This window comes from Protopterus annectens, chromosome 2.part1 (assembly GCF_019279795.1).
Source record: "Protopterus annectens isolate FY-2018-M chromosome 2.part1, PAN1.0, whole genome shotgun sequence".
Lineage (NCBI taxonomy): Eukaryota > Metazoa > Chordata > Ceratodontiformes > Protopteridae > Protopterus > Protopterus annectens.
In genome coordinates this window covers 120,819,235-120,832,246 of record NC_056729.1, presented here as the reverse complement: position 1 = coordinate 120,832,246, position 13,012 = coordinate 120,819,235, and the positions used below count along the sequence as shown (strand labels likewise).

General features: G+C 40.5%; 1 protein-coding gene across 2 annotated transcripts in view; it reads left to right on the top strand.

Moving 5' to 3' along the window:
* Nucleotides 1-13,012, top strand: part of FSTL5 (follistatin like 5) — a 3,739,468-nt gene that overhangs the window by 3,203,810 nt on the left and 522,646 nt on the right. For both annotated transcript variants that reach the window (XM_044062069.1, XM_044062068.1), the window contains one exon: nucleotides 2,014-2,132. In XM_044062069.1, coding sequence (XP_043918004.1) covers nucleotides 2,014-2,132 — 119 coding nt within the window. The remainder of the gene's footprint in view (nucleotides 1-2,013; nucleotides 2,133-13,012) is intronic.

Below are 13,012 nucleotides of genomic sequence, written 5' to 3'. Positions count from 1 at the left end.
ACTCACTCACAATTTACATCTTATAGTCTCTGCACTCACTTGTAAAAGTAGAACTTGAAAAAAAAAAAAGAAAAGAATGTCATTACATAATGGGATTTATTAAGAAAGCAATAAATTGTATAATACTAAAAATCACCTCCCACCTGAAGGTTATGATTGATTTACCAACTCTGAAATTTACCTTCTCAGTCTTCCCCTAATGAATTAATCATACTGATCTTAGGAAAATTCTTCAGACAGTTAAGTGAAGATTGTTACTGTTCTAACAGAACATGAAAACATTGATAGTTTTTTTTTAATAATTTAGGAACATACAGGCAATACTACCATAACATACCTACCCATGCACAACTTAAAGTAGACTTACTTAGATTTTTGTGCCTCTTTTTTGATGCACTTAATAATTCTCACCTTCCAAAATCAGTTATTGCATTCTCAAATGACGGTGGTGGGATGGTGGGACTTGACTGTACAATTTCGTATCCAAAGTAATATACCTTGTGTACTAAAGCACATGGCCACCCATTAAATGCAATATTATGAAACAGACAATTTTCTATCTTTGATTACCACTATACCTATGTTTACCTATCATTATATGAAAAAAGTAAATATATACCTCTGTAAGGTATAAGGAAGAGAGGGAGATGGAACATCAGGGCCTACACAGAAGAGGATTTTTCATCTTATGGCATCACAGTTGCTAAGAGAGGTGGTATATACAATGGCACCACACCTCTGACTGCCTCACCATATCTATATGTAACATTCTCCCATTTTGCTTCCTAGATTTCACCTGCATCTTCTTTATCTACAGGCCTATGACATCAATGGTACAATATAACCACCATGATTCTCCCACAACCCCTATGTCAGCAAAGGTAACATCCTACAAATGGGGTATAATGAAAATGTGGCCAATAATCATTAGAAAGACCGGATGATAGTGACAACTGGGCAGAGTTTAGTAGCGGTGGGCTCTCAGTCAGTTTTCTAGTTTCAATGAGGCAGCAACATGAAGAAATTTCAATAGCTGTGTCTGGTTTTATTAATTTATTTATTTATTTATTTTTAATGAGAGATGCAGTGATGCCCTTTCTCATGTCCCATCATTATGTGGATCCCAACTGGCCAAACTCAGTTTTTACATATGCTATGGTTGAGACTGCCATTTTAAAAACAATATTCCCTTTTCTCTGAAGTATGCTGATTTTGTATTTAGTATATGTGAGTTCTGAGTTTCAGCCATCTGTGGTTCCTGTTTTGGGACTTAGCAATGTGAGTCATGAGACTTGAAATGGTTACTCTTTCTGATTTCCTATAGTACGTAGTTAATTAAACTGCCATCTTCATCAAAAGAAAGCAATATGAAAATATGAATGAGGCAACACTGCAGTGAAATACTGGCAGGTGGCATATGAGTAAAAGGATCCCTTTAGAGGTAAAGAAATATTATTAATACAATACCCATTGACAGACTGACTGAGACTGGTATTTTTCATCACAAAACATAAGAAAAAAAGGAAATCTGAGCTTATGTACTTTTATATGGTACATTCAAGAGGTATTGGAGACATGTTCCCTGCAAAAAAAAAAAAAAAACATAGAGAGATGCATGAATGAGCAGAGTAATATTCCGTATTCATTTTTCTCCAGTCTTTTTGCTTTTTTGGCCTCTCAGGACTCAGCAGTGTGAGTCTTGAGATTTCAGTTGGGATCCAGAAAAAATGCTTGTGTTACTGTGGCCGCCTGTTTGCTCACTGCATAAAGCTTGTGAGTCTTGTTAACTCCTTGTTTCATACTGTAAGAGGTTAACTGAAAAAAATAACCATTTGGTGCAGTCAACTTAATTGCAAAATAAACAAATGTAAATAAAATCGTCTGCGATTTCAGTTGGACTTAATGTTGTTAAACCATGCGACTTACAAAAATAGTATTTTTCTTATTATTGCATTATGAAAAATTAATGCGTGCATGTCTTTATTAATTGTGTATGATATCTTTATTTCAAAGGCTTGGGAATCGGCAACATGTTCTATGTTTTCTATGAAGATGGAATAAAAGTGATACAGCCAGTGGAATGTGAAATTCAGAGGCATATTAAACCAAGTGAGAAGCTAGCAGGATCACAGGCAAGTGTTTTATTGACAGCATGCAATGCGTGGCAGCTCTTATTTTTAACAGATTACCTCACAAATAAGAACCAAGAATGGTTAAACTTTGTAGGCCACTGATATGACAGGATGGTGTGGCCACAAATTTTGCATTTCTGAATCACTTTGGCAGTTCTTCAGTATTAGCTACTGATTATGTTAGAAAACAATACATAGTTATGAAATGCCTGCTTAAAACATTTGCTGAAAAAAAGGTAAATGTTGGCTCTGTTAAAAAGGAATGAGAATATTCACAAGTTCATTAACAACTAACACTACACCAGTACCTCTCAACTGCCCAGATTTTCACAGAAAGTCCAGATTTTGGGCTCATGTTTTTGATCTGTTCCTCATAAAATGTGTGGTTTTCTGGAAAATCACTGGGATGATCTGAGGAATGAAGTCACTAAATAATGACATACATTTCAGTTTCAGACTTCAAATCCTTCAGAAAATGTATGATAAGAGAAACCCTGTTACTCTAGCAATGTTCTAAGTTTATAAGAGCAATATTAAAAATATGTCCGTAATTTTGGAACTTTGTCCCCACTTTGTTCAGACTTCTTTCACTTAGAGGTTGAAATGGATGACTAAACAACTCATGAGACAATACCAGTTTGCATATAGTTTATTTTTTATTTATTTATTTGACATTTGATAACCATTTTCAGTGGAGACATGAGAAGAAAAGCTCTAATTAGTTCACAAATCTTGCAAAAGTTATGAGCATAACAAAAATGAACAGTTGTACAGGGGACAAAACATGGGGAATATTAGCAACAGTTAACATCATTACATACGGTAGATGAATAAGAAAAAGCCAAAATAAGATTACAGAATTGGTATAAAATATGTGATACCCCAAAAGAATTTGACAGGAAGAGACATAGTGCTGATACAATTATTATGTTTTAAATCCAAGAGTATATCTGGAATATAAAATCCACAAAAAATATACAGAATTACAAGACAGAGAGAAGAAGAGAAAGAAAGGGGGATATATAGATTAGATGAGTAAGATATGAATAAATAATAAAGGTGTCATGTGTGGGTTAGACACAGTTATATTTATTTATAAATAAATGCTATCCTTTAAATGCACTTAAGCATACAACACATGTTAATGCAGTTGAATCTGTTTCCTTTCATTTTAATAGAATGGACTTGATTCCCTTCCTATCTGATCTCATTTTCACAAAATGCCCTTGTTTGTTTAATGCGATATTTTATAGAATTATTTGCCTGATCTCTCTCTATCTATTACCTTGTTCAATAACATTATTCTCTGTGGCAATATTTATATCTAGTTTTCTTTGGTCTTAGGAATTTCTGTCATTTCTTCATTGATTAAAGTCAGAATAACATTAATTTTATGATTTTTTAACACACATTATCACACGTCTATCATGTGACATAGACAATTTTACATTTATACAAAAGTAATCAAACTGTATTAAGAAATTAACATTAACAAACATTATACTTCACATATATTGCTATGTATTATATAACCTAAGCAAAATTATATAAATTATAAAATTCCTGCCTTTTTTTTAACAAGACACATCTTTATTAAACCATCACTTACTGCACATGCAAAAGACTACAAAAGACAAACTCACCGCCATAAATAGCACAAGTAACAAAAACTGAGGGAATGCTACTCAATGCCAAAAGTCTAAACCTCAAAATGCATGCACTCAAGGCACTCCTCAGTATGGAGAAAATCGATATATGTGCAATAACAGAAACCTGGTTTAAGGCTCCAGAGAGCACCCCAGCCCTACCAGGCTACAACTCATACCATACATTTCAGTCACAGAACCCAAACCGAAATACAAAAGGCAGGGGCGTATCCATATTCATCAAGGATACCCACAATGCTTCAGAGATCATCCATGTGCAACTAACAATGGGCAAAACTGCAATTCAAATTGTAGTTTTGTACATATCACCTACCATGTCCCAGGACCCCCATTCCATGTTTCTGGAAATACTGGGAAACATAAGGGTCCAACCAAACGCCCTAATATTGAATGATTTCAATTACCCAAACATTAACTGGGAGAACTACTCAAGTACTAACTCCCTTGCCCAGCATTTCCTACAATGTATAAACTCAAATGCCCTGGTTCAACTGGTCACACTCCCACCAAAGGTGACAACATATTGGACCTGGTCATCACCAACATGGGCGACCGGTGTTCCACACTGGAGTTCAACACCTCGCTGGTTAGATATGACTATAAACAAATTACTTTGGATATCCACAGTCTGCCCCCACCTGCGGACAAGAAAACCACCGTGAAAAACTTTTCAAAAGCAAATTTCACATTACTTAAGACCGAGGTGGGAAGTTTCAAAGCCCCCATGCTGAAGGATAATGCTGCCCAAGCTGCAAAATCCTTTACTAATGCATTCTATGGGCACCTACAAGAATGCATGGATCATGCTATCCCAAGTAAAACCAAGACTCACTCATCCAAGAAAAGGAAACCAGTCTGGTGAACTCCTGCCATAAACAAGCTATACAGTAGAAGGAAGAAACTAGTACAGAAAAGAGTAAAATCCCAAGAAGGGAAGACATCCCTGATCAGTATCAGCAAGAAACTACGATCCCTCATAAAATCATCCAAAGTGACCTTCAAAAGAAAAATTTCCAAGGACTCCAAAGATAACCACAAGACATTCTTTAGCTATGTCAATAATCTAAGTGGCAATGCTCAGATCTCCTCAGAGTTAGTGCAGAATGGCACAAAATACACTAAACCGACCGATATCATCAACATCCTGGCAGTCAGGTTCAGCGCAAACTTCTCTCCCCTCTCACCCCCAAAAGGGCCCATAACCATACCAGAAGAATGTAGAGTCCCTGAAGTCACAGACACTCAGGTTAAAACAGCCCTCTCCAAAGCCAAAAACACAGCATCAGTGGGACCGGATGGTGTCCTACGCTGCATCCTACATGAGCTCAAAGATGAACTAACCCCTCACCTGTTCAAACTCAGCCTCTCCACAGGCTACATACCCATAGAGTGGCAAACAGCAACAGTTATTCCACTCCACAAAGGTGGAGCCACAACAGTCCCCGGGAACTATCGCCCTATAAACCTGACTAGCTTGGTCTGCAAGGTTATGGAGCGCATCATAATGGAACTCATTAACAGAGACATTGGGAACCTCCAAACACTGGACCCTACCCAGTTCGAGTTTGCTAAGGGCAGATCATGCCTCCTATACTTGGTGGACTTCTTTGAGACAGTTGCCAAGGCAATAGATGAGGGAAAGGTGGTACACACAGCCTACCTAGACCTCACAAAGGCCTTCAACACCATTCCCCATTCTGGTATTATAGAGAAGCTCACCAGCCTGAACATAAACACTTACATCACAAGATGGGTTGCCAACTGGCTCACGACAGAATCCACATGGTGAGAGTTGCGGGAGCTAGGTCTGAGTCTAAATTGGTTACAAGTGGCATTCCCCAGGGTTCAGACCTAGGACCCCTTCTATTCGGCATATATTTCTCAGAGGTACAGGCAAGCACAAGAGGACTATGGCTGACCAGATTCACAGATGACTGCAAACTAGGGGCTATAATTGACTCTCCAGCTGACACAGACATCCTGTAAAAGGGTCTCACTGAGACAGATACCTGATGTCAAAATCATGGCCTCAAGCTAAATGCCAAAAAGTGCATAGTCATCCCCTTTGGAAAAAACAAAGTACCCACAAACTACCACATAGGTGGTAGTCCCCTAAGTATGGAAGACGTAATAAGGGATCTGGGGACCCAAGTAGATAGTAATCTCACCTTTGATAATCACATTGCCAAAGTGGTTAGAAAATCCTTCTAAGTGGCCCACCTAATCACAAAAGGGTTTGCATCCAGATCAAAAGAGGTCATTGTGCCCCTCTACTCATCACTCATCAGACCCATCATAGAATACAACGCCTCATTTGGGATGGACCTTACAAGACACCTGCAACAGCTTGAAAGACCACAGAAGTACCTCACCAAGAGGATCACTGGCCTCAAACAGATGCCCTATGCAGCTCGACTGAAGAAACTCCAGCTGTACTCGGTTGCATACCGACTACTCAGAGGTGATCTCTGCCTGACATACAAGGCCATGTCCAACCCAGAATTGATGGACATGCTCCACCTAAAGAAAACCTTATCCCCTCAAGCCACATGCTCTAGGGATCTAAACCTTACTACAACAATAAATAGAATGTGTTGGAGGGATAGATTCCTGTCCCAGAGACTTCCCATGCTTTGGAACAAGATTCCAATCAACATTAGGCAGAGCTCCTCGCTAACACTCTTCAAAAGAAACCTTGACGACTGGATGGAAAACAGAATGTTTACTGCGGGGATCACTTCAGTGGCTCTGCTGGACAGAGGCACAGCGGACTAATCTAAGTGGGCGGTGAAAGCCAACACATTCTGGATAGGCTTATAAATGCCTTCAGGCAGATAGCCTAGTACCTACCTATGAACCTATGAACCTATATGCAATCATGCATTTATATAAATGAAAACAATCCACTCCAACACAATCCTAGTTGCAATAATTTTACATTACAAACCATACACACTCACAGATTCAAACATTACATGACTCAATTAAGACTTGCCTTTTTGTAAATCTCATTGCTCCCCTGTATGTATTGTTCCCAGAATTCCCATTTTTTCCTATGTAGTTTGCTCCTACCTATTTCTAAAGATCTAAATTCCAGTTGTTTTATCTCTGTTTCTATATCCAGTACTTTTAATATAGTTGGTTTAGCTTTTGATTTCCATTTTCTAGTGACTGCTTTTTTTGGCAGTCACTATATTTAGAGACAGCAAGGCCTTACCATGTCTAGGCCATTCCAATTCTGTGTCATTGCTCAGAAAAATCATCTCCCTTGTCACATCAGTCGGCCCACTCAGCATCTCTGACAATGCATCCCTCATGGAATCCTTAAGTCCGCCAACCAACTGCACTTGAATGTTTAATCCAGTGTCATGTGATGGTCATGTTTTCTTATCCCGCGAGATATATGCCTACATTATTATTTCCATACAGGTTGTCATAAAACATAAATAATAATGCTTAGTTATTTCAATTGTAATTCAGAGATATTTCTATAACAAGGGAATTGTTTCTGATTCTGAGTACAGTGAGATCATACTTTGATTTCAGACACTCCTACCAGTCCCATCTCCTCTGCTTTGTACAGAGAAAGCACTTGGGAAGGACATCCCCTATAGTATCTTAATCTGCTCTGTTCCCCCTCTCCACTAAAAAAATATTGCTTCACACTCAAGTGTGCTAGCTTATACTGCATTTAAAGTGTTTTTGCTACTGTTTTAACTGCTTTTCTGCAAAAAAATAAAAAAAATAAAAAATTCTAAGCTTGCTTCCCACCTTTCCTGTAACTAGTCTTGTCCAGATACAGATTTGCTGTATCCAGGACTGTTTTGTAAGTTTCTGAGCCCCCCAGACCTTTCTGTGTTGGAGGGAAGCCTTCTAGCTTATCAGTGGGAGTGGTAAGCACTAGGTAGCCTATCTACCACAAGAGGAGTGGTTTCTGGTCCAGAAATTGTAGTTTATTGACTGTTTGGGCATTTTTTTCCATCCCTTTCAACTTTCTGGATTAAAAGCCCATGTTTGCACACTGTGCAGCGGCATTCAGCTGAGGTAAACTATTACCAGTACCAGAAAGTCTGCTCTTCAATTTTCCCCTTAGAACGAGCTTGTTCTTTTACTTCTTGCACTTCAATTAGCGTAATTGGTTAGCACTTTAACAGGCTTTTGTAGCATTTATTGTAGCACAGGTGCTATCAGCACTAGCTGTTCCTACGCAGTAACAGCAACAGTACTTAGTTATGACCACCCCTCCTGGTATGATTGTAGGGCAATTTCCTGTGCTTTCTCCTCCTAACCTGGTACACACAGCCCTCCAAAACACCAACCATCACAACCCACACATAGAAACACAAACCATCCACCTGCCTTCACGGAGGCTGTCAATAAAAATGTATCCAAACAACAGAGACCCCTGAGACAGAAACGCACTCAACCACCACAACTAAACACCAACCCCAGAACACATAGCTCACCACCACAGTGTACCCCTCAACCCAAGCCCTTAAGGCAAAACATTTTGCCCAATGTACTAATCATAGGAGACTCAACTGTGAGGCACACTGATGTCCCACTCACTAGGTTGAACAAGGAGAAGGTGACAGTCAGTTGTCTACCAGGTGCCAGGATCTGCCATATCACTCATGCACTCAGGTCACTCCACAACAAGTACAAATATGACTCAGCATTGTCCATGTGGGTGTGAATGACCTGAGACATACCTCCCTGGACTGCATGAAAAGAGATGTGATGGAACTCTCAGATTATGTGGCCCAGGCAGGTATGACCATATCTCTGAGCAGTATTCTAGAATGGTACCACAGTATGAGCAGAAAATGATTGACTTCAACAATTGGCTAAGTTTTTGGTGTCATTCTAAAGGGATCCAGTAGCTGTCTGCCTGGGACGACATGATCGACAGACCTCGATGCTTTGCCAGAGATGGCCTGCATCTGTCACCCCTGTGATTCCGGGTACTGGCTAAGGCTCTTTCCACACCCTCTAGTGCCTTTTTAGGCAGTGGTCCAAAGACCAAAATTCCACCATAAAAGCTACAAACAAATGCAACGTGAGGGTCATGCTGCTCAATGCTAGAAGTCTAAATCTCATGATGCACTCGCTTGAAGATCTCCTCAAAATGGAGAGTGCTGACATCTGTGCTGCAACGGAGACTTGGTTTAAAATAGGCAGAAAGCAACCCTGCACTCCCAGGCTACAACTCATTCCATACCTTTCGGCCCCAGAATGTGGCCCAAAGCTCCAAAGGAGGTGGTGTCTCCATATTCTTAAAGGATACGCACACCTCTAAGCTGGTAGCCTGGCATAATGCATATAAGATAATTCAAGTAGAACTAACACTAGGTAAGATGTTGATACAAGTCATAGCCTACTACAGAACCCCAAACATGTCCCTAGACTCACACGCCAACCTCCTAAGCACCCTGGAATCTATCAAGGTCCAACCCAATACTCTCATACTGGGTGACTTCAGCTATCCTTCCATCAACTGGGAAAACTATTCAAGTACCAATGTACAGGCCCAACGCTTTCTGGAATTTATCAATTCCAATGCCCTGGACCAGCTCATTCTGACCCACACTAGAAGAAGCAACATCCTTAACCTGTTAATGACCAACATGGGAGACCATTGCTCCACGCCTATAGTCAGCTGCTCCCTGGTTAAATCTGACCACAATCTGATCACCATGGAAATCACCATCTCACCTACACCTCCAGCTAAGGTGATCACCCTAAAAAACTTCTCTAAAGCTGACTTTGAGCTCCTAAAAGCAGAGGTGGCTAACTTCTCAGCACCCATGCCAATGGAAAATAGCTGCATGACTGCTGAATCATACAGCAATTCACAGTACAAGCATGTACACAAATGCACGGACCCTGCCATACCAAATAGAACTAAGATGCTCTCCTCCAAAAAAATAAGCCAATCTGGTGGTCCCCAGCCATCAATAAACTCTATTTCAGAAGGAAGAAACTGTTGCAGAAAAAAATGAAGTCACAAGACTGGAAAACCTCCCTTATCAATCTCAACAAAAAGCTGAAATCCCTTTTCAAATCCTCTAAAGCCAGCTATGAAGGCAAAATTGCGACGGACACCAAAAACCTCCACAAAGCCTTCTATAGCTATATCAAAAAACTGAAAGGCGATACCCAAATTTGCTCTGAATTATTGCACAATGGTACCTACTACACTGAGCCAACAGATACAGCCAACATACTGGCCAACAGATTCAGTGCCAACTTTACCTCTCTCTTCACCCCCCAATGGCCCTATCACAATACCAGATGAAAGCCTGGTACCCACCATTTCTGCAGCACAGGTAAAAGCTGCATTGTCCAAAGCCAAGAATACAGCATCCATGGGACCTGATAATATCCCTGGCTTTGTCCTATATGAACTACAAAACAAACTGGCACCACATCTGTGTGCCCTGTTCAGTCACAGCCTTACCTCATGCTATGTCCCTAACAAATGGTGCACTGCTACAGTCATCCCACTCCATAAAGGGGGAGCAACTACAGACCATGGGAACTATTGCCCCATTAGCCTGACAAGCCTGGTATGCAAAGCTATGGAGCTCATCATCATGGACCTGCTTAACAAAGATATAGGCAATCTCCAAACTCTTGACACCACACAGTTTGGCTTTGTCAAGTGGAGATCCTGCCTGCTGAACCTGGTTGACTAGTTCGAGGCAGTCATCAAAGCTGTGGATGAGGGTAAGGCAGTGCATACAGCCTACCTCAACCTGGCCAAGGCCTTAGATGCCATTCCCCACTCAGATATTATTCATAAACTAACTAAACTAGGCATTGATCCTTACATCACTAAGTGGGTTGCAAATTGGCTCTCAGACAGGACCCACAGAGTGAAAGTTGCAGATTCCATGTCAGACTGTCGATCAGTCATGAATGGAGTCCCACAGGGCTCGGTCCTGGGCCCTCTCCTGTTTGGCATCTACTTCTCAGAAGTCCAGGCCAACACACAAGGACTCTGGCTGATCAGGTTCACTCATGATTGCAAGCTAGGAGTCATTATCCACTCCTCAAGTGATGCAGACATCCTACAAAAGGGCCTCTCTGAGACCAATGACTGTGTCGGAACCATGGTCTGAAGCTTAATGCCAAAAAAATGCATTATCATCCCCTTTGGAAGAAACTCACTTCCCACAAATTATTACATTGATGGGAGCCCACTGAACACTGAAGGGGCCATAAGAGATCTGGGCACCCAGGTCGACAGCCACCTCACCTTCAACCACCACATTGCCACTGTGGTCAGAAAGTCCTTCTATGTGGCACATCTTATAACCAAAGGTTTTGCATCCAGGAAGAAAGAGGTCATCACCCTCTCTACTCATCCCTCATTAGATCAATCATCGAATATAATGCCCTGTTTGGCATGTACCTGACCAGACACCTACAACAGCTGGAGAGGCCACAAAAGTACCTCACAAAAAGAATCCTAGGCCTTAAACACATGTCCTACATGGACAGACTCAAGAAACTTCAGCTGCTCTCAGTCTCTTATCGTCTACTTAGAGGTGATCTCTGCTTGACTTACAAAGCCATGTCTGACCCAGCCCTACTTGAAATGCTACACCTAAAAAGAAATCCCAATCCTCCCATACCACACGGTCCAGAGATCACAACCTCATTACCACAATTAACAGAATATGCTGGAGGGATAGGTTCATCTCCCAAAGACTGCCCATACTCTGGAATAAGCTTCCCATTCATGTCAAGCAGAGCACCTCACTGGCCCTCTTCAAGAGAAATCTTGAAGAATGGATGGGTAACAGAAAGTTCACTCCAGGGATCATTCCAGTTGTACTACTGGATAGGGGCACTGTGAACTAACACCTGGTGGCATAGTGCCTGGGCATTTATTTTTTGGGCTAGGCTTGTAAAGGCTCCAAGGCCATTAGCCTAATATATACCTATGAATCTATGAACCTATGATGTAATAGAAGTATATGAGTGAACATGACAAATAATAAAATATGGCATATTCCATAAGGGTACACATTAAATGCTGCTTCAAAAGAACCGTGACTGCAAGGGACAAAAATATATATCAGCTGCTAAATCATTTAAAGATGGGAACACTAACTCTAATGTTTTTTTAATTGTTATGATTTGGTTGTATTCATATCAGAGGCTGAAACAGTACTTCTACTCTGTGTGGAATTAAGGGGGAACATACATACATACTGTTTTTACTACCAGCTTACTGCATTCCTGTGTAAGTAAAGGTAACTTAAAGCTTTTAAGTGAGGGATCATGTCCTCAGTCTTTACTGACTTACAGACTTACTTATTTCACTTTTTAATTATATTAGTCATACCCAGCCAAATGCTTATTAACAAGGAGACAAGCTCACAGTGTGACTGACGGGCAGCATTTCAGGGCAGTGAGCCATATTCAGCAGGTTTTTGGGTTATGAGAAGCTATCAAAATACCAACAAGAACCTCATGTGTACATTGGAAGGACATATAGATATACACAGAAAGTATGCACTGAAAGCAAATCTCAAAGGAAGGAGCTGATAAGCAGCATCAAGAACTGATTCATATTTATCTGTCATATAATCTCACATGTAAGCAGATCTGGCATTTACTTTGACATTCCTAATGCACTCATCTGATATAGTTGCCGAAATTTTACACAGATTTATACAGATGTTATGCATTAGTGATATGTTCACAAGCATATGACATGCTGAATATCAGCTTATTCTGCAACCGAACTGCAAAAATTACAAAAGTGAGAGGTCAATAAAATGGTGCACTGTTCAGGCAGCTGTTTTACAGAGTAACACATATGATCACACAAACAGGCAGGGAAGTGAAAAATGGATCAAGATACATAAAATATGTTGCCTGTCATCCATAAACATTATGCATGACATTGTGAATGCAACAGATTATTGCATTACTCTCCACTTGCCGACTACCTCATATGCAATGGTAATCTCCAAACTCTGGACCCTACCCAGTTCGGGTTTGTAAAAGGCAGATCATGTCCCCTAAACCTGATAGACTTCTTTGAAGCAGTCATCAAAGCCGTAGATGAGGGTAAGGTGGTTCACACAGCCTAGCTAGATCTCGCCAAGGCTTTTGACACCATCCCCCGCTCTGGAATTATAGATAAACTCACTAAACTAGGTATAAATCCTTATGTCACAAGATGGGTTGCCAACT